The 22,157-nt window shown below is 44.0% G+C and overlaps 1 protein-coding gene across 2 annotated transcripts; it reads left to right on the forward strand.

Annotated features, from left to right (window-relative positions):
* The first annotated feature begins 1,567 nt into the window (after window positions 1-1,567).
* On the forward strand, window positions 1,568-20,363 carry LOC110503712 (hypoxia-inducible factor 1-alpha). 2 transcript variants are annotated; one of them, XM_036961288.2, is made up of 15 exons: window positions 1,568-3,354; window positions 7,619-7,806; window positions 7,967-8,124; window positions 9,014-9,098; window positions 9,197-9,312; window positions 11,487-11,674; window positions 13,410-13,516; window positions 15,735-15,882; window positions 15,995-16,200; window positions 16,472-16,614; window positions 16,736-16,828; window positions 16,972-17,102; window positions 17,390-17,501; window positions 18,076-18,199; window positions 18,379-20,363. In XM_036961288.2, the coding sequence occupies exons 1-15, from the start codon at window positions 3,323-3,325 to the stop codon at window positions 18,438-18,440; spliced, it is 1,893 nt and encodes a 630-aa protein (XP_036817183.2). In that variant the 5' UTR covers window positions 1,568-3,322; the 3' UTR covers window positions 18,441-20,363. The 2 variants fall into 2 exon arrangements, with proteins under 2 accessions (XP_036817183.2, XP_036817184.2); XM_036961289.2 differs by having other exon boundaries at window positions 2,996-3,354; window positions 7,970-8,124.
* The last annotated feature ends 1,794 nt before the right edge of the window (window positions 20,364-22,157 follow it).

A 22,157-nucleotide genomic window follows, 5' to 3' on the forward strand; every position in this document is an offset into this window, starting at 1 on the left:
TTCACCCACGACTGCGTGGTCAAGCATGACTCCAACACCATCATTAACTTTCCTAACGACACAACAGTGGTAGGCCTGATCACAGACAAAGATGAGACAGCCTATAGGAGGAGGTCAGAGACCTGGCAGTGTGGTGCCAGGACAACAACCTCTCCCTAAATGTGAGAAAGACAAAGGAGTTGATTGTGGACTATGGAAAAAGGAGGGCTGAACAGAACCCCATTATCATCGACGGGGCTGAAGTGGAGCGGTCGAGAGTTTCAAGTTTCTTGGTTTCTACATCACCAACAAACTATCATGATGCAAACACACCAAGACAGTTGTGAAGAGGGAACGACAACACCTTTTCCCCCTCAGGAGACATGGGCCCTTAGATTCTCAAAAAGTTAGCTGCACCATTGACAGCACCCTGCCCAGTTGCACCACCACCCGGTATGGCAACTGCTCGGCATTGATCGTAAGGTGCTACAGAGGGTAATGCGTACAGCCCAGTACATCACTGTGACCAAGCTTCCTGACATCCAGGACCTATATACTAGGCGGTGTCAGAGGAAGGCACAAAAATGAAAGCCCAAAGGGACATCCAAGTCATAGACTGTTCTCTCTGCTACCGCACGGCAAGCGGTACCGGAGTGCCAAGTCTAGGTCCAAGAGACTTCTAAACAGCTTCTACCCCCAAGACATGAGACTGCTGAACAATTAATAATATGGCCACCATTTACATTAATTATCTATTTAAAAGTCATTTTTCAAATGACCTCGACTAACCTGTACCCCCACACATTGACTTGGTACCGGTACCCCCTGTATATAGCCTTGTTATTGTTATGTCATTTTCTTGTTACCTTTTTTCTTTTCTTTTTTACTTTAGTTTATTTAGTAAATATTTTCTTAACTCTATTTCTTGAACTGCATTGTTGGTTAAGGGCTTGTCAGTAAGCATTTCAAGGTAAGGTCTGTATTCAGCACATGTGACAAATAAGATTTGATTTGATCAATGTTCACCAATGCATTCTGCTTTTCGCCACCCAACTCTTCAAGCCAATAGGTGGTGGTAGTCAGACAATGGCAGCAAAATACCACTGATCCATCCATAGAAGTAGAAGAAGAAATTGGACCGTTCGAGTGGATCAATTTCCCTAAGTTGGTGAACATTGTTGGTCATTGCCTTTCAAAATGTTGACTGCATGAACTTGACAAAAAAACATGTCATCAAAGGTCCTGCAGTTTTTAATGAAGTCACCTTCAAGTTGCTGCAGTTGCTTCTCACTGGCTACCTACACAATGCAGCCATCAGCCTGGCAAGTGGGATTTGTCAACCAATCATTAGGGTGTTTTTAAATGGTGAATCCCAAACCCGCCCCTCACCCCTGCCAACTAGGAGGGCTCCAGGTCGTCACGTGTTTCTGACGAAACTCTGAGGGTGACTTCCAGAGAGTGGTGAGGGGATCAATAAACCCATTGGGTGTGTTCGAGCAGGAAGGCGGAGGAGGAGGAGGAGGAAGAGGAGGAGGAGGAGGAGGAGGAGGAGGAGGAGGAGGAGGAGGAGGAGGAGGAGGAGGAGGAGGAGGAGGAGGAGGAGGAGGAGGAGGAGGAGGAGGAGGAGGAGGAGGAGGAGGAGGAGGGGCACGGTTTACCTACAGCAAGAGAGAGACTATAAGGACACTGCAGACCTGCAAAATGACTATCCAAAATCTAAAACTGACCTTTAACTAAATCCTTACCTACTTTGGTCCCGGGGATTCTCACAGATAAAAACTGATATTCACTAATTTCCTTCATCTGCTTGCACTGCCCTCATATTTTCAGGAGTATTGAATTACAAAAAAGTACCCTTCAAGATACACTTAAGTATCTTAAGTACACCTAGTTATTACATTGTACATATGTAGTATTATGTATTACATGTCCTCTGTGGTGTACTAGTGTGTTTAGGTCAGGAGTGTCCATATAGCCTTCTCCCTAAAACAAGGCTCCGTGCAACATGGTTGTGTTGCCGTTGCGGTTTGCAGCTCAGGTGTGTCCGTATAGCCTTTAACCTACAGCAAGGCTCCTAGCAACATGACAGTGTTTCCATTGTTTATAAAAATGTTTAATTGTTTGTAATGTCAAAAATAAACATGAAATAAGCAGCTACAGCGACTTCATGCAGTTGACATGTAGATGCAAGGCAGGCTTGCAACACACTTTGAAAGGCATGACCACAGACAGAATTGATCAGCTCAAACTCCTCCATATAAAGAATAATGTGCTCGTTCGAGCTGATCACTTTTGTCATGTCGGTCACCGGCTTTCAAACTGTGTTGCATTATTGGGGGGGGAAATGTCGGACTTGCACCTTCATGTCCACTGCATGAACATAAATCATGTGACCAAAGGTCATGACATTTTGACTGCAGTCTACTGTTAGTTTCTGCAGTTGCTCTTCACCAACTTCATTCTGCAGCCACCGGCTGGCTACATTGTGGGAGGCTCTAATTGTCAACCAATCATTATTGTCTTTTTGTTTGACCTACATGAACCTGACCAAATACGTTACTGAAACAGGAACCAACTTTGCTGCAATTTGTGTATACAGTGGATATGTACAAATTCATGTGATATTTGGGACTGTCACTAATTGATTGAACAATGTACACACATTTTTATTTCAGTTTGTGCTTGCGTGATATGGGGGTTGGAGGCATGTTTATTTTGACATGATAAAGAAAAACTTTGATAAACAATGACCCCGCCATGTTGATCTGAGTCTTGCTGTTGGAAAACCACATTAGTGTCCGACCATTCGGCTGACACCAAATGCACCTCCCCCAACTTTACTCCAATTTATTCTAATTTCGGTGCCTTCAGCCTTACCACTCAAACGAACACAAAAGACAAAGTTGTGCCTGGGGTTCGGTCAGTTCGATTGAATGTCTGCTACGTTACGTCACGGTTTGTACTGAACGGCACGTTTCCTCAGAACGCCCTTCAACGTTCTTGAACAGACTTTGAGGTACGTTTGATGGGTATGGTTTTAAAGCAGAGAGGGACGTATTTAAAGTGCCGTTCCCCAACCCACCATCTCTCCGTTTTTGAACTGGTCGTTCAGAACCGCACCTTGTCCCTTTAATTGAACGTTGCAGTACATTTTTTCGTACTGAACGCATCCCTGTTGTTCATGCGAATCTGCCTTCTCATTGGCTAGAATGTCTGCCAAGGCGGAAGCCAGTCGGGATGAGGCGTTGTTGTTAGAGCTTTCTCGAGTCAAACAGTCTCAGTATAGAATTGAACAATAATAAAACAAACCAGAAGTCTGATCCTTGAAGTTTACGAGTTTAATATGGATACGAAGGAAGAGCCTGTTGCACAACGGTAAGACATTTATAAATGAGTTATACATGTGCGTTTTCGGTTTCAATTAAACATCGTCGACATATTCCAAGTGTTCTCGTAGCCTATTGTCTGTTGACTCCAAAATAACTTGGACATGCGCACGAATGTACAGATGCGAGATATCAAAAAGTAAAATCCATTTTTTTTCAAGTCTTCTCCCAGGGGTGTCATACACCCAAATCCGAGGGTGCACAAAGTATGTGCATTTTCAAACACCTGAAACGGCTTTTTCCCTGCAATCTCTGGCCCAAAATCTTGCTTGCCTTTCTGAAGTCTACCAACCTTGCCAGCAGTCATGTGTAGCACATGGGGATGTGTGAAACGGACTTTAGCTAGTTTTTAATGTGGAGCTGACTGATAAGATGTTTCAGGATGGCAGCCATGTGTGCTAGCAAGGCAGAGGTCCAGAGTTCGTGCCAGGTATGGTCCAAAACGGGAGGAAGTGGCACTGGCTAAGCAAGCAACATGACGTTGTTTACACATGCCAGCTAAGATATTTGGACAAGTAGCTACTCTAACTTGATTGATAGCCTGAAATGGCTTCTTGGTAGCAAGTTATGAGGTTGGGATATTGGAAACCTATCTGGGCTAGCTAAACCCAACTTGATCAAATTGTGGCTAGTAGTATTACAGAGAAGAAAAAAATATATATTATTTTTTATTTTTTTTTACAGGAGAAATCTGAAGGGGCACTTACCCCTGTGCCCCCTATGGGCATGACGCTTCTGTGTCTCTGCATTTAGATCTTGGCAGTGGAAATTGTGCAATAACTATTAGACAACCTTATTTAAGTATATATTTTACTACATAGTTTTGGTTGAGAGATTCTTTATAGTTTAGGATATGATTGAGCCTACTCAATTCACACATCTCAATATCATCAACTCATTTTGAGGCAGGATTAAATGAAGAGCCTAGTAAACCTGTAAAGCGTGGAGTTGATGACGTCATTGACCTTATTCCAGAGGGGGTAGAGAGGACAGGGTGGGTATAATTTGTGGAACGTTCCAACAGGAAGATGTTGTAAAGTACAAGATTGCCAACAAACAACGCATACAAAATAGCATGGTCAATTCACCTAGCTAACTAGCTGCCGAATAGGCATCAACCCACCACGTAGCTTATTCTTAATGTTTGTCCATAGGCTCCAGAGTGAAGACAGACATTTTTCAGAATTAACGTGGTGAGTGAAAAACATAATGAAATAGCCCACTCCCTACCCGGTATCTTATTCTGCCGCTATACAACTTTGTATGCGTTGTTTGTTGGCAACCATGTTATTTACAAAGTTTTTGGAACAGATTCATGTTGGACCGTTCCACAAATTATACCCACCCGAGAGGACATATTCCATTGGTGTTCTTTCATGTTTGCCAGGTCAAACTGACACTGCCTACAGTCAGTCTTGCTGTTATGACTCCAATTGGTTTGCATTGGGTCATTTCACGTAGGCTACCAATATGCCTGGCGGGTAAATGCTCTGACGCTGCCCAAATGCTCTATCTTAATATTGATACGCCTCGCTTTCGATCTACGGTTTTGGAACCGTTTGGAACCTAAATTGTATATCGACGACAAACTATTTTAAAAAAACAACCGGTTAAAGAGAGGCCTAGTTCAGTCAATCTATATTTGGGTCGATTTACCTTAACCTTGAGATGTCTAAACTGAAGTGGTGACAATATATTTTTAGGAAATTTCAGCTTGCAGTGCAGCATTGCTAACATCGGTTTGGCTGTTTACATTCATGACATTTGACGATGCGGACTGTGGCAGAAGTAATAAATAGATTGTTGTGGATTCTGTCACCATGGACCTTGAGACACAACTCAAGTTCAGGGCAATTAGACCCAAATATAGATTTTGACTGAACTATGCCTGAACAACACATTTTATAGGGCTCCAACCTGTTCCAGTGGAGGGCTAAAACAGAGTCACACACAGTGTTGAAGTCGTCAGGCAAGCTCAGTGGGTCAATATTTCATTTCAGTGATTCCCCAACATCTTGTCAACATGTGCACAAAAAATGGAACAGATATCTTATACCAATCTGTATGTATACATGTTTATCCTTAACAAGGCCCAGGTGTCCTTGAGGTGTCAAAAATCTCTCAAATGTCAAATTGTGTAAAATATTCCCATTAATTTCTGTAATTTATGACAGTATTTGTATGGCCAAAATGGCATTCCTTGATATATACTATCATTTTTTCATGTTGTCTTGAGTGTTTGAGTTTATGTCAATATTTGGTCAAAAACCACTCCAAATACAATTATGTTTTTAGACATATTCACAAAATATCTTGCACTCTCTTTTATAATTTCAAAAGCTAACAGTCTGGCTGAGAGGCTCCAGCTCACTCAAACACCCCTCCCCCACTCTAGCATACCAGCCACTGAGCTATGAAGATCCCAGGAGCAGAAAAGGAGCTGACTCCAATAAACTGACCAATCAGCAGTCAGGGGGCTTGGCAGGCAGTGCACTCTATAACCCCTTAAACACAACAACTGCTACTTCAAAAAAAACTAGTGTATTATGGGACAGTACGGGTAAGCTGCAGTATTGCTGTGAGATAGGAGTGTGACTTCATAGCCCATTTAATCTCAGAGCCTATACAAGACAGGAGATAGAAACACAATCCTCTATTGACAAACAAAATATTATTTTGCATAGTGTGGGCTGTAGTATTTACTTTTAAATTGTTTGAATAATTGAATAACAATCAATCATGCAGAATGCGCGGCCAGTGTTGGAGAAATGCAGAAAACCGCTCATCTGTAGGCCAAACTGTTAAAAACTAAAGACCTGGGCTGCAAATCAAGCTGCTTCACATACACCTAAAATAACTTTGCGGGACTGGGGTTGGGTTCAGGGACAGTTCTTGCGGGAGCAGGTGGGAGTCGGACAAGAAGTCAGCGGGAGCGGGTGGAGGCAGTATGAAAAGCAGCCTGAGTGGGTTGAAGAAATCAGTCCCGTACTGTACTGTATTATCTACTGTGGTGTACTTTGATGTCCAAACTTGTGAAACGTAGACTTCTATGATTGGTTCCGATTTTGTCTGGACCAACCAAATTTGGTCTTGCTTGGTAACAGAGCTCATTAAAATAATAGCCAGTATGTAGAATAATACCCAAATATGCAAAGGAGGATATTGCATATTTCGACCGTTTTGTGTACCTATTTAGGATACACCATGAAGAGAATGACACTCATATCCATAATTATGCATTTCTGTGTTGTACAGATCAGGGACCCATGATGAAATTACATTACCGTATTTCTGTTACCAGGTGTAAATCCGCGTTACTTACTGTAGTTCTGCACACACATCTATTTGAAAAACGTGGTCACATGGAAGTGCCCTTATGTTGCCTGTTTCCCTGACCCCTCACAGGCTAAGTCTTTGAGAACACATATCTGACCATATTAAAATCAAACCCGAGCACGTTCTGTCACACCCTGGCCAATGAGAAACTCATTACTCTCACGTTATATTACCACAGCTGGTAAGGATCAATTACAGTTATTAAATAATCAATGATATTTTCTTTGGATAAACACAGATTGTGAGATGCTAAGGGACTGGGAGAACTCCTGAACTGTCTCACCCGGCCTGTAGTCATACATGGAGATACACCATTACTTCTGTTTAAACGTCCTGTGAAAAGCCAGGGGGATAGAAGTGAGGGCACAATCTCAGAAGCTCTCTGAGACTATAGAGAACAGAGGGACAATGGAGGACACGGGGGGGGGGGGTCTGTTGATTTGGCGTCAGATGCCATAAACGGGTTAACAGAGCCTGCCTGTATCCCCGTGGTGCGAGGGAGGAAGCTAAGGGGAGGGAGGTAAGGGGCGATTAAGGGCTGTGGTTCAGGGAGGATCGTTTCCCTGCCCCCTCACAGACACAGTGTGAGACTCGGTGAACACTTCAACTACACAAAGAGAAAACTATTTAGGAAATAAATTTTTTGTTCCATCTGTTTGTATGTGTGCGTTTGAATATTTAGCTATTTGCTTGTTCGGTTATGGAGGTGTGATGGAGTAAAGAGGATCAGAGACGTTTGATGCTGAAGAGTAATAAACAATGTTTGAATTTTGTTTGTCTGAAGAAGGAAGTGAATATTACACTGTGGATGTTAAATATCTGGTTTGACTTTGTGTACACTTTGTGTACTACTTCTCTTCCTGCTTCATCACTTCCTCACCACTCTTTTTTTCTCTCTCCCTCTTCCCTCTGACCAGGTCGGGTACGGATCAGCGGAAGGTGCGTTCCCGGGATGCGGCACGCTGCCGGCGGAGTCAGGAGACGGAGCTGTTCTACGAGCTGGCCCACACCCTGCCCCTCCCCCGCAGAGTCTCCGCCGACCTGGACAAGGCCGCCATCATGAGGGTGACGCTCAGCTTCCTTCGCATGCACCACCTCCGCTCAGGTGGGCTCCCATTGGCCAGTCATGTCCGTGTCCTGTGACTGAATGGTTGAGAGCTTACTTTCTTCACTACTTTCCTAGTAATAACCAACTCCCAAGATGGTGGTAGTCTAGACCCTTGAGTCGAAAATATGGTGACATGACGTGGGTTTTAATGTCATAGCAGGGGACACGAGTGAGGAGCGCGTCACAGATGGGGACGAGGACACGATGGATGGGTTCTACCCCCGGGCGCTGGCAGGCTTCATCATGGTGATGACCGAGGAGGGGGATATGATTTACCTGGGTGACAGCGTCGACAAACACCTGGGCATCCAACAGGTACGTACAGCCGCACATGGTCTTGGTAACATCAGGGTCATGGGTTTGATCCCCACTGGGGCGATCCGTATGAAAATGGATGCACTCGCTGTTGTAAGTCTCTGTGGATAAAAAGCATCTGCTTAATGCCATATAGTAGTACTATTGTAATATACAGTTCCACTGCTGTTGTGTGATTTTGTTTACAGTCCGTCTGTATCCACAAAGCTCTAATTGAGTATAGTCAAGTAGAATGAATCCGTTACAGACTTACTAGAATGTCGACTGCAGACTCGATACAAAAAGTGGATTCTCCCACTTACCGAATGGCAACGAGTAATGTTAATAATATTCCATTGTTAGTTTTACCACGTCTTTATTCATGGCCTTTGATGAACAGTTTGGTTGTCCAATTGGTTAGTTTTATGTTGCAGAATTGATTTAACGGTGTGAAATCATGAGGCTTTTTGGATATTTCAGTGTCTGACATGTGAGTTAAACCACACGTGATATGTGTTCTTTATACGTGCTTCCTTCAAAATAGGCTGTGGTCTCTGAGAGCCCTCAAGTTCTACAGAAAAAAACATATTTTTCACGAGAAGTCACCCCCCCCCTTCTTAGCTTATCTTTCTTTTTATTGTTTCACATGCAGGCTTGTAGTACAATCATAGCCAAAAGTTTATGGTTCCCTAGATTACCCTGCAGAACAAATTTAAGAGTCTGGTTGGTTGGATTACCAAGAAAATGCAGACATCATCATGTTTGTAGGAGTTAGCAAATAGATACAAGCTACGAAGCACCAGGTGTGATATTCTCGGCTTTGCAGTGCAGCTTTTCTTAATCTGCAGTTCATGGAAAAGGCGCCTGTGTGGCATTGTATTGACGTGGTTGTATTATTGTTGTTGTCCAGCTGGAGCTGCTGGGCCAGAGTGTGTATGACTTTGTCCACCCATGTGACCAAGAGGAGCTACGGGATCTCCTGGTGCCTAGGCCAGGTGAGACAAACTACCCGTTGTGTGTGTGTGTGTGTTCATCATGCATGCTCACACAGAGCTATAGGCCTAAACCCTAGAACCTATTCTCTCCATCCCAGGTGTATTCAAGAAGAAACCAGTGCAGCAACACACAGAGATGACCTTCTTTCTTAGGATGAAGAGCACTCTGACTGTTAGAGGGCGCACTGTCAACATAAAGTCTGCCACCTGGAAGGTACGCCCCCCACCCCCCCGCAGACACACACAGCTGAGCCCTACTGAGCCACCAACACCCCAAGCCCTGTACACCTGCGTATTCCACACCTGCATAGGGCGATCTTTACACTTGAAATGCACAACTAATGCTTGCTAGCAAAATATCTTCTAACTATACATTTGACTATCTAAGATGTGCCATATCAATTCTCTTCAGCTCTGCATTTGGTTTGCTAACTTCCTCTCTAGCTAAGTTGCTAGCTTTCAAGATTTACAGCAGAGATGATCAACCCCCTCCTTGATCAAGATCCCCGTTGTCTAATATTTGTTTTGTGCGTGCAGAAAAAGAGTACCCTTTTGAGTATAACTTTATGAGCTGGGCTGTCTGTTCTTGCCATTCGTTTGTCTGATTGCGCTTATTAGCATTTAGCTAGTGTCCGCTATGGAGAGAGAGTGCATACAAAGTGCTGCTATAACGGTAATACCATGTACCCCGCTATGGTACTGGATTGATATGAAGGGAAAGGGGGATACCTAGTCAGTTGTACAACTGAAATGCGTCTTCCGCATTTAACCCAACCCCTCTGAATCAGAAGGTCTGAACATCTGGATATTGGCCAACCCTATTCGGGCCATCTTTCACCATTCAGTGAGATTCATATGTTGCTGTTACCAGTGGCGTTGCTAAGACATTAGAGAAACATCCGAGCTATAAACATGAGATGTGTTTTGGATTCAGAAGGACAGGACACTTAATCCAGCTGAAAGGTTAGGTAGGACAGTCTGGCTGGCCTAGATATCAGGGATTTGTCTCCATTCTAATGATGAGATGTGGGGATTAACCATATCTCTCGGGTTTATGAGTCTGGTTCTCTATTTAATCCAGCCTGCCTCCCTGCCTTACTTTCTTTCCTATTGGAACTTTTTGGGGGAGTAAAAATGTTTGACCTTTTAAAAATACTATTTTCCCTAACCTTAACCCCTAAACCTAACCTTAACTTAAAACTCTAAAACCTAACCCTTAAATTTTAAATAGAATTGTAACAAATTCCGGACAAGAAAAAGGTTAGTGTTTTCCTACCTTGCCAGGACGTTTGGGTGAATTGTTAGACCATTGGGGTGCTGATAAATTAGGAAAACAAGTACACACACACACACACACACAAGGCATGGGTCCATCAGTGACCATGACTGTCAGAAAGCCTTGGCCCAGTTACGCTCTGGATTCCAGTAGAGGTGTGTGTGAACAGTGTTGACTCAGCATTTGTGTTATTGTGGTGAGTCTGTGTTCTCACTCTTGGCCGTGTTACAAGGGTGTCACATCCCATTTTCATACTGCTGTTCCTCTCCATCTCTGGTTATTTGGTCTGTGCCAGAGCTCTGGTCTGAAGTAGTGCACTATATAGGGAATAGAGCTCTGGTCTGAAGTAGTGCACTATATAGGGAATAGAGCTCTGGTCTGAAGTAGTGCACTATATAGGGAATAGAGCTCTGGTCTGAAGTAGTGCACTATATAGGGAATAGAGCTCTGGTCTGAAGTAGTGTACTATATAGGGAATAGAGCTCTGGTCTGAAGTAGTGCACTATATAGGGAATAGAGCTCTGGTCTGAAGTAGTGCACTATATAGGGAATAGAGCTCTGGTCTGAAGTAGTGCACTATATAGGGAATAGAGCTCTGGTCTGAAGTAGTGCACTATATAGGGAATAGAGCTCTGGTCTGAAGTAGTGCACTATATAGGGAATAGAGCTCTGGTCTGAAGTAGTGCACTATATAGGGAATAGAGCTCTGGTCTGAAGTAGTGCACTATATAGGGAATAGGCTGCCATTTGGGACAGAGCCTTCCTCTTGTATAGAAAAATCCTTACATTCCTTTATTTTCTTCTAACACGGCTTGTCAAGTCCCAGTGTGAATGTGCTGAACATAGTTATGTCTGCCCTGAATTGGAACAGGCAACTGGCAGGCAGCCCGCGGCACAGCCCCCCTTTTTTAAAGGCCCTCGTATCAATTTCCACACAACTACAAAAAAAGTGAGCTACTGCGGCCCCTCATGATGAGTTGTGATTTTTTTTTTAGGTGCCCTTTTTGTGCCCTCATCAAATTTGCCCATCCCTGCTCTCCAACATTCACATTGGGACTAATATGGATGGTCATGGTTGTCAAACTAACCTTCCTGCACTCTGTGGCCCCCAGGTGCTGCACTGTACAGGCCACATGCGTGTGTGCTCCAGTGACGAGGACTCGTCACCCCCTGCAGGCAGCTTCATGACGGTGCTGTGTGAGCCCATCCCCCACCCGTCTAGTGTGGAGTTCCCTCTGGACCGCAGTACCTTCCTCACTCGACACAGCATGGACCTGCGCTTCACACACTGCGAGGGCAGGTGAGGCTGAGCAGACACACACACACACACGCGGTGAATTCATTACGCCAATTCTGTTGCAAAACCTTTTGTTGCAAAACCATTTAATCCAAACGCTCTTCAACGTGACGTAAAAGCTGTTGCATTCTTAAATGGAAGGAGATCATTTAAATGTTCTGGTTTCCACGCGTTGCCATTCCAATATGACAAGTCTGAAGTATTGGGCACAAGCTGCACATCTATAAATTATTCATTCTTCCATGCTCTAAAGCAGGGTTTGCCAACCACCCTCCTGGGGGCATCTTTTGGTTTTTGCCCCCAGCACTACACAGCTGATACAAATAACCAAGTCATCATCAAGCTTTGATGATTTGAATCAGCTGTGTCGTGTTAGGGGCCAAACACTAAAACGTGCCCCCAGGGGGGGGCCCATGACTGAGTTTGGGAAACCCTGGGGCTCCATCCAAATCTTTCCAGAAAGAGAAACAACTGAACAACAATTTTCATTTGAGAACAAAATGAACCTCAACAGCATTTGAAGTAAACAGTTTTGTTTGCAAAACATTTTGCAATAGAATTGGCCGTAGTGGATACACCCATGATTAAACTAGACTGAACACTACACTCACTTTTAGGCTAATACACACATGCATAGCAACAGAAACATCACACACAAACACACACCCTCATACACACTCTGTAAAGGGGATTGTGAAATGAATAAAAGCAGGGGTTGGAACTGGTTCAGGGAAAAGAGTGAACTAATTAGAGGACAGGAAACAGAACCGGAAACGAAAGTGATCTCTAGTGTTTCGAAAGAGAAAAGTTATTTTAAAATCATGAGAACCGGTAAATAATATGATTTATTTTTTAATATTCAGAATATCTATGATATAATTCTGTTATTCAGTGAAGTTCTGATGCTAGTAATAGCCTAAACACATTCCAAGTCATGCCATGATGTTCAGGACATCAAGCCACCTAAAGGTCTCGATCTCTCCCTACCCGTTATATTTTGGTTCCAATCCCCTGAATAATTGTGAAGAGTAGTTGCGGTTATAGTCAATCATAAATCAATTCGGGTTCATACAAGTTTCAACGGGAGACAACCTCCAGCATAGAAAAAGTCTGCCTGGCCTCCTCGGAGAAGGCCCTTATATCCACTATCAGCAGACAACTGTTCAGTCTTCATGGTCACTAAATCTTCTGACTCCCAACTAAGACAGTAGCCGTTGCCACTGTCGACACAGATTACCAGTAAGTATACCATCAGCACCTAAACAGGTCAAAGGTCTAAGAAGTAAAAGGATATCAGTAGTCAGTTACAACATATTTATAGACTATCAGAAGAAAACTACTTAACCAAACATGGTGTCAACATGGGGGTACATGGCTAATTCCGGTTTCACCTCCCAGGGGAATGCCTCGGTCCACGTCTCTCCGCGTATACAATTATATTTAGAACATATCATTAACCAATCAAGTACAGAAAATCGTGAATGAAATAATTTCCCACTACACACAAACAAACAGACCGATGGAGATGGCCATCTCCATACCGTGGGAAAGTTTATAACCATTGTTTGTTGCCCACTCTGAGTGGGGCTCATTACAATAACTCATAACTTCATCTGCTGGGGCAAATGAGTCATTTTATACCATTCCCTCTTGCAAAACTACCATACTGCATCATCGATGGGTTGTTGACTACAAGCTGACCTCTGACCCCCTCCTTCTGTATCCACTGTGTTGCCAGGGTGGCAGAGCTAGTGGGATACGAGCCAGAAGATCTGATTGGCAAATCTGCCTACGAATTCCATCATGCCCTGGACTCGGATCATGTGACCAAGAGCCTGCACATCCGTGAGTCTCTGAGAGCAGGGTGTGTGTGGATTGTAGGTGGAAGGGGGCATGCTAAAACATTGGTTTCACCGAGCTAGTCTCCTTTGTAACATTATCATGTGACATATAACAGTTCCGTGAGAGTCAGTGTAACACTGTAAGGCGTTATGCCGGTGAGTGATACAGAAGTAAAATGACACTGTGCGAGTACTGGGGACGACGTGTTGTTGTGACCGCTGTTGTCAGGCAGACTTGCTACTGCTCAGCCTTTCCTCCTGGGTGTCTGGGAAGCAGACTGAACAGTGAGGACAGAGGATTGGACAAATACAACTACTGCTAGACTGCGTGAATACATGGGGTGTTTCTCAATTTGCGTACTACCGTGAGAAGCGCTTACACTCCCACCTACTGTATTGCCTCACGCTGCACCTCGCATTCACTGAAACCTTCTTTCAGCCAGCAAAAATAGAGACTAGACCACACAGGCAAAAATGACCTAAAAGTAATGTTGTGCAAGGTAGATGTCAATTCTTTGCGGGTAGCTAGCTAACAATTGTTCGTGACTATCACGCTAGCTAACAGTAGTGTCTGTTTGATCCTCATTACACACCACGGACCAACAAATACTCTTTACATCAACAACATAGAAATCACTACAAAACTTATTGTATGATCTCTTATACACTATATTAGGCCCAGCCTTTGGAACTTTAATTTTCCTAGATATGGCTACTATATTGTGATCACTACATCCGATGGATCTGGATACTGCTTTCAAGCACATTTCTGCAGCATTAGTAAAGATATGATCAATACATGTTGATCATTTCATTCCTGTGCTGTTTGTAACTACCCTGGTAGGTTGACTGACAACCTGAATCAGGTTGCAGGCACTGGTTACAGTTTGAAGCTTTCTCTTGAGTGGGCAGCTTGATGAAAGCCAGTCCATATTTAAATCACCCAGAAAATATACCTCTCTGTTGATAACACATACATTATCAAGCATTTTACACCTCTTATCCAGATACTGACTGTTAGCACTTGGTGGTCTATAGCAGCTTCCTAGCAGAAGGGTCTTTAGGTGAGGCAGATGAACCTGCAGCTGTATTACTTCAACAGTATTTAACATAAGATCATCTCAAATCTTTACAGGAATGTGGTTCTGAATATAAACAGAAACACCTCCGCCATGGGCATTTCTATATTTTCTATAAATGTTATAACCTTGTATTGCTACCACTGTATCCTCAAAGGTATTATCTAAGTGAGTTTCAGAGATAGTCAGAATATGAATGTCATCTGTTACTAGCAAATTATTGATTTCATAAACCTTGTTTCTTAAGCTACATATGTTAACGTTTTTGAGCACTTTTCTTTTGGGACGCTTACTTGTTTTCATTGCTTTACAGGGAAGCTTAGCAGAAGTAGATATGCTCAGGTTATTTATGTCAGTGCAGGGTGATCTGCACACAGTGGACTTCCTCCTAGGGCACACTGCCTCAGTGCTAACAGTATAAATCGGGTTCATAGGCACGTGATTACTGCATACAATAGCTGTGGGATCAGCAGAGACATTTAGGGCAGTTAGAGGGACATAAATTAGGTTACTTACATTGTGTCTACCGACTCCCCTGGTGTAATGTCCATTTGCTGAAGCATTATGACGACTCTGCGACACAATGGTAGGGATTAACTGAGCTGGACTTCGGTCATTGATAAGTCATTGTCTCAACGCAGCCTTATAATGCTATGAAAGGATCCAGGAACCCAAATGATTTGGGTGGATCCCATCCTCCTTATAAAATGTGTTTGGTTTCTGAAAGGTATCGCAATTGTCAACAAAAGTTACACACATTGAGCTGCAATAATCACGTAGCCAGTTGTGAAGAGAGAGAATCCTGCTAAAGCGTTCCATCGTGCGTTTCAGAGAGGCCACGGGGCCAGATATGACGGGTCTTCTATTAGTGTCTAGCAGAGAGTCAGTCAGCTCTTTTAAAATCCAGTTTCAACTATTCATAATGTCATTAAAACCCACATGGATTCCTGACGTAGGACAATCGGGAGCAGTTTAGTAATGTCATTTACTCCAGCTCCGGGAAAGGACATTGTTTTATGAGCCCTGCACAGCCTTTTAAGGGTGCTATGGTGAAGTGGTCGACTTGAAGTGTGCCTGTGGGTGTGTGCGCGTGTTTGTCTGTGTACATTGATATGTCCACTGTCCCCCTCCCCCCCATCCCAGTTCTGTCTAAAGGCCAGGTGTGCACCAGCCAATACCGTTTTCTGGCTAAGAGTGGGGGCTTCGTGTGGGCAGAGACCCAGGCTACAGTCATCTACAACAACAAGACCTCTCAACCAGAGGCTGTGGTCTGTCTTAACTTTATCCTCAGGTAATGTCCCACCACCTCTACTCTCATCTCCTTTTTCATGACACATACGTTCACCCCTTTCCATTCTCCCTACCCTACATAATCTCTTTCTCTCTCTCTCTCTATCTCTCAGTGTGGTGGAGCAGGCAGATGTGGTGTTCTCAGTAGAGCAGACTGGCTGTGGGCTGAAGAGTGATCCTGTCTCTGAGGCCTCAGAGGAGACTTTGTGTGACAGTGACAACAGCAGCAGTGGAGATCTCTTCCAACAGTTGAAGGAGAACCCAGAGGACCTCCTCCAACTGGCCCCTGTCTCCGGAGACCCCATCGTACCCCTCACAGGTCATCCTCACACTTTAATTCACACCGTAGTACTGTACCATCTTGTGGTTAGTGTCTCCCCTGAGGTTGGGAGTTTGGTCGAGTACCAAAAGATTCTAGGGCCTGAGGCGGACCTGCGACAGACTAGTGTACTAGTAGATCAAGCTGCCTCATGCGGCAGCCTCCTGCCCTATGGGCCATTCTGGCTGAGACAGGGCTGGCTTACTACATATTCATTCACTGTCATAAGTGCTCAAAAGACTGTTTGTGTTTGCGGCTTGTGTTCCTGCAGACTTTGCGGAGCTGTCGTTCAGCCTTCCATCAAGCCCTGACTCCGCCCCAGTTTTCCCACAGGACCTGTGCACCCCCGAGCTGTGGACGCTCCTCTCACCCATATTCGACAAGCCCACCTCATCATCACCAACACCAGCACTGGTAAGAACTTTAGTAGATTCTTAAATAATAGGGGGTTTACAGTATCTCCTTAGAGTCTATAACATACGAACCCGATGTGTTCTCACTGATGAGGAGTCCACTATATATCTGTCCTCGTCAGATCCCCATTGAGGAGCTGCCAATAGAGGATGAGGTGGAGAAGTTGTTTGCCGTCTGTCCAGAAGAGGTCGTGCAGAAGGAAGACCAGCCTGAGGTACATGCAGAACACAGCCAAACACTAAATGATGAGCATAGTTCTTTCCTATTTCTACAATAAGTCAAACTATTTTGAGAGAGGGAAATTAGGAAGAGGGAGCCTATACCTGTGATTGAGCAGTCTGTCTCCTGTGCTGGCAGGACGTGGAAGTGGTTGATCTGGACATGCTGGCTCCGTATATCTCCATGGATGATGATTTCCTGCTCAGCGTCCAGCTCCCTGGGATCCCTGACAGCCCGTCCCCAGAGCCCCCCACTGCTACCAGGAAACGGTACAAATCTATTCTACTCTACTGACCCACTGCTGTCTGGGTCACACCAGTGAGAGAGATGAGACGCCTGGTTGGATTGAGTGTTTTGGAGTGACAGACAGTGGTGTTGGGTGTTTGGGAGTGACAGACAGTGGTGTTGGGTGTTTTGGAGTGACAGACAGTGGTGTTGGGTGTTTTGGAGTGACAGACAGTGGTGTTGGGTGTTTTGGAGTGACAGACAGTGGTGTTGGGTGTTTTGGAGTGAAAGTGTTGCTGAATGTTAACGTTCCTAACTGTAACTTCCACAGGAGCCATGAGCAGGATGAAGACATGCCCTCCCAGCTGATGAGTCAGGACAAGAGACCGAGACACTCTGTGTCACCCATCCAGCAGGAACTGCTTCTCAGCTACACCCTATTGGTGAGGAGGGGGTTTAGGGTTGGGTGAGGAAAAGGGTTTAGGGTTGGGTGAGGAAAGGGGTTTAGGGTGGGGTGAGGAGGGGGTTTAGGGTTGGGTGAGGAAAGGGGTTTAGGGTTGGGTGAGGAGGGGGTTTAGGGTTGGGTGAGGAAAGGGGTTTAGGGTTGGGTGAGGAGGGGGTTTAGGGTTGGGTGAGGAAAGGGGTTTAGGGTTGGGTGAGGAAAGGGGTTTAGGGTTGGGTGAGGAAAGGGGTTTAGGGTTGGGTGAGGAGGGGGTTTAGGGTTGGGTGAGGAAAGGGGTTTAGGGTTGGGTGAGGAAAGGGGTTTAGGGTTGGGTGAGGAAAGGGGTTTAGGGTTGGGTGAGGAAAGGGGTTTAGGGTTGGGTGAGGAATGGGGTTTAGGGTTGGGTGAGGAATGGGGTTTAGGGTTGGGTGAGGAAAGGGGTTTAGGGTCGGGTGAGGAAAGGGGTTTAGGGTTGGGTGAGGAAAGGGGTTTAGGGTGGGAGTTGGGGAGAGTGTATGAAATGACTTAATGAACAATGATGTGCTATTAAAGTTGAAATTGTGTGTGTGTTTCAGGACTGCCTGGAGGATACAGACAGCCCAGAGTTGGAGCTGGTGCCACACCCCCACAGGCGGAGTCAACTGCTGACGGACAGAGACCCCATCCTCGGGGAAGCCCAGGGACGATGTGACACCGCAGGTACAAACACACGGACACACGTCATGGTACTACTGTATCTTAGGCAAATATTTAGGCTTCATGTGTGGCATTTGCATACCGTACCTACCAAATGCACTCTTGCTAATATCTACTGAAATAGGAGATGACCAATCCAACTCAGTTCTCCTCTTCCCCTTCTCTCTCATTTTCTCCCTCAGCCTTGATGAGGGACCTCTTCTTGTCCCGCCCACCTGACCCCGTGACCTCCTCTCTGACTTGAGGAAGCAGCTGCCAATCATCCCCTGCCAGCTGCGGAGTTCTGAGATCACAGCGCCTCAACAGCATTCACACACTCCCCAACCAGACGCGCGCATTCTCTCTGCCAGCGCCTCCAACTCAGAGACTTCGTCACGCTGGCCAACTATGTCCACAACAACAGCTTGCTATGGTTTTCTGCGAGGATGCCTGTAGCTTAAACCTGGTTCCTCCTCTTCTCTCCACTCTTGTATGTCTCATGTTCTAGGGGGTAGGTGGCAGTACTAGGTTTAGCCCCCCCCCACCTCTCATTCAGGGTTGATAAAGGTGTTCTCCTCAGTTCTTGCGAACACTTGTAGATTTTAGTCTAAACACTACACTTGACCCAATGGTGCTTCCGAGGTCAGAACAGACTCAAACAACACACGCACAAATCAAGCCTAAGACACACACGTCCAGTAAATCTGAGAGTGGTGTTTTAGGGCACAGCGACGACCCTTCAGTTGGTGTACTCTTCTTCAGTACGGTATGTGGACCTGGCAGTCTGTACGGGACCTTTGGGTTTATTATTATGATATTATTTTGTAACGGAAGCGCACAACGGTTATAAGATATTCCAATATTACCTCAGAACGATCGTCTATGGGTCATTTTTTATAAGGAAGGATCAAATGAATGACTAACATCCCAAGCCATTGCTATTGAGCAGTTGGGTGCAGTACTCAGGCAGTTGTTACCTCAACAGATCAGCTGTATGCTGCGTACTCGACTGCCATCTCTTTCCAACCAAACAGACAAATTATTTCAGTGGCATCTTTTTACTTGGTATTTTTATATACTTTACATGCTAGACTTTAGAAGAAAAAAAACATGTATTAAATCAATGTTTTGTCTGCTCGCTTATGGACGACTATTGTAGAAACCGCAATGGTTTTGTTGCTTTTATCATGTATTTCTAGGTGGTGCAAGATCTTGTCATATTCAAGCAGAAATGATTTCTTTTCAGAATATGGTTGCTGTTTTGCAAATTCAGTGGATAAAATATCTGATATCTGCCTTTTTCATTTCACGTACTGTAGAAATGATTACTTAACATCTTATCAATTACGCCCCCGTTGTCATTATTATGAATCTATCGTTTAAAGAATGCGAAAGAGATAGAAAGATAATTGGTTTGAAGCACACATAGGATTTATTTTACCTGCATGAGTATTGCATTTGCAATAATGAAATGATCCCATGGTGGCATTAGGTTCGTCTCTATAGATTCATCAGAATGTGTTAAGTATCGTTTATCTGCCCTGTACGATGAAAGAAGCACCGTAACCTTGTCACCTGTACGCTCTGTAGTGTAAACCTTTCTGAGAGTATTACGTTTTTGGGGTGCCATTTGAGCTTTTTTTTATTTTTAAAGAATGTACTTTTCTTTTCATTACAAAATAATCTTCAATAGCAGGGTGGCATGGGGTTACCCCCCCCCCTCCACCCACTTTAAATGACTCCAATAAAATGATTGAAGTACATTGATCTAATATTTTATAATAAACAGTGATGTATTCTAATGAAGTTAGATCTATACACTTTTAAAAATATATATATTCTAATAGGGGAGCCAAAAGAGAATTTCTCTCTAATCAAGTGGATTATTTATCCGTTTTTAATCAAGTAGTACAATTTATAGTGAGTATGTTTGGCAAAAAATGGAATTATGCCCACCTATTTCCCTTCGAAATGTGTTTACCTGCGGATGGCACATATCAATCAGTCTTACCCCAACCTACCCTATAATGATGTAGGTCTACCACCATTTGTAGTTATGTAATTTACATAACATAATACTTCTGTTTATAAATTTGGCTTTTATCATAACTTTCATTTTCAAAGACTAGTGTTTGTCTGTACTGTTTTGCATTGTATTATTCACTGAATAAACTGAAATGGATATAAATGCACTTTTTATTCAAGAGTATGTAATGTAAAGAAATACTGCCATCTTGTGGTGTTTATGGTAGATTCATATGTTCGTAGTACAGCTTGTTTCTTTACTTTAATAATGCTCCTTTGTTTCCCCCGAAAAAAAAACAAGCTAATCTCAGAAACCCAGAACTAAAAAATCTCAGTTATGTTACATACGTCTGTCAACGAGAGATTAGGTTACTTCTGACCTAGTTTTATTCAGTTAATGTAAAGTTTATGCAGGGGCAAGATTATGCAGTACCCCCAGACTAGTTATAAATTGTGTAACGGTGTAGTCTACACATTAGTCGCTCTAAACACAGCACACCATGTGTAAATGGCATCACCTTTAAGTTTGTCAGTGCCAAATAAGTTGAACATGTCATGAACATAACACCCATATGTATAATGGCCACAAGATTTCACAATAGTTACAAATGAACTGGCACTTTAGAGCAGAGGTGTCAAACATACGGCCCGCGGGCCAGATCCGGCCCACGAGGGGTCCAACCTAGCCCGCGGGGGGTTTGAGTAAAAAAAATAAAAAAATAATAATCAGTATGTATATTTTGGTTGGTGGGGGAAACAAACTCCATATACTTTAAAATGACTAAAACCAAATCTAAACTGTGTAAAATGATAATGGACCTACATTCATAGTTTCTTGACTGTGTCCAGTTCACTAATAATCACAGAAATGAAGCTAGACAGGGAGCATCGGAAATTACAAATACGATCGATATAGGACAATTTTTTTGCAAATGTTAATGTGGCGAGGAAATAGTAAAAATGTTCAGCACGACTTTCCGGACCGCGTTGAAGACCGAATGCGTCCCCCCCCCCCAAAACCTGTGGAACTATGTTCTATTACATATCACTTCCTGCTTGAAACTGTTTGATGGGGAAACAACCATAATGCACCAACTCTATTTTGTCAATGAGTCTTTCCATTCACTAACTACAACCTCAAATCAGGGCTGAACACACAGTAGTTTCTCAACTGATTTCAGTAAATAGGTCAGTATAGCAGTTCTGCATTCCTCATAAGCGGATGTTGTACTTCTCCATTTGGACACAGCAGTTAAAGTGAGTCTACTCCACTTCCCTCACAGTGCCTTTCCCTGGCCATCCTGTTTGTACAAAGTTCTGTGTAACATAAAGGAAGAATGAGTTGGTCAGAATGTCAGATCCCATGTTACAACTTGGCTAAAACTATCCTTTTTATATCATGGATGGTCAGTCCTGCCTATGAATTTGAGAGTGGTTACATTTCTCAGGCCCATCCTTCAGCTTTTTACTGAAACGGGTGACTTATTGTTTCAACTGCTGATTGCCGCTTTAAGCTGAAATTCTCACTTAGAACTTAACTTAATTATTCAACATGAGCTGGTTATTACACTAACTCTGTCTGTGCGGTGTCCCAAATAGTGCCCTATTCCCTACTTTCTAAAAATGTATTTTACCCCCTTTTCGTGGTATCCAATTGGTAGTAGTTACTGTCTTGTCTCATCGCTGTGACTCCCCTACGGACTCGGGAGAGGCGAAGAGAGGCGAAGGTCGAGAGCCATGCGTCCTCCGAAAGACAACCCAACCAGGCCGCACTGCTTCTTGACACAACACACATCCAACCCGGAAGCCAGCCGCACCAATGTGTCGGAGGAAACACCGTACACCTAGCGAACTGGTCAGCGTGCACTGCGCCCGGCCCGCCACAGGAGTCGCTAGAGCGCGATGAGACAAGGATATCCCTACCGGCCAAACCCTCCCCTAACCCGGGCGATGCTTG

This window comes from Oncorhynchus mykiss, chromosome 24, assembly GCF_057628025.1.
Source record: "Oncorhynchus mykiss isolate SJ-2025 chromosome 24, ASM5762802v1, whole genome shotgun sequence".
Classification (NCBI taxonomy): Eukaryota; Metazoa; Chordata; class Actinopteri; order Salmoniformes; family Salmonidae; genus Oncorhynchus; species Oncorhynchus mykiss.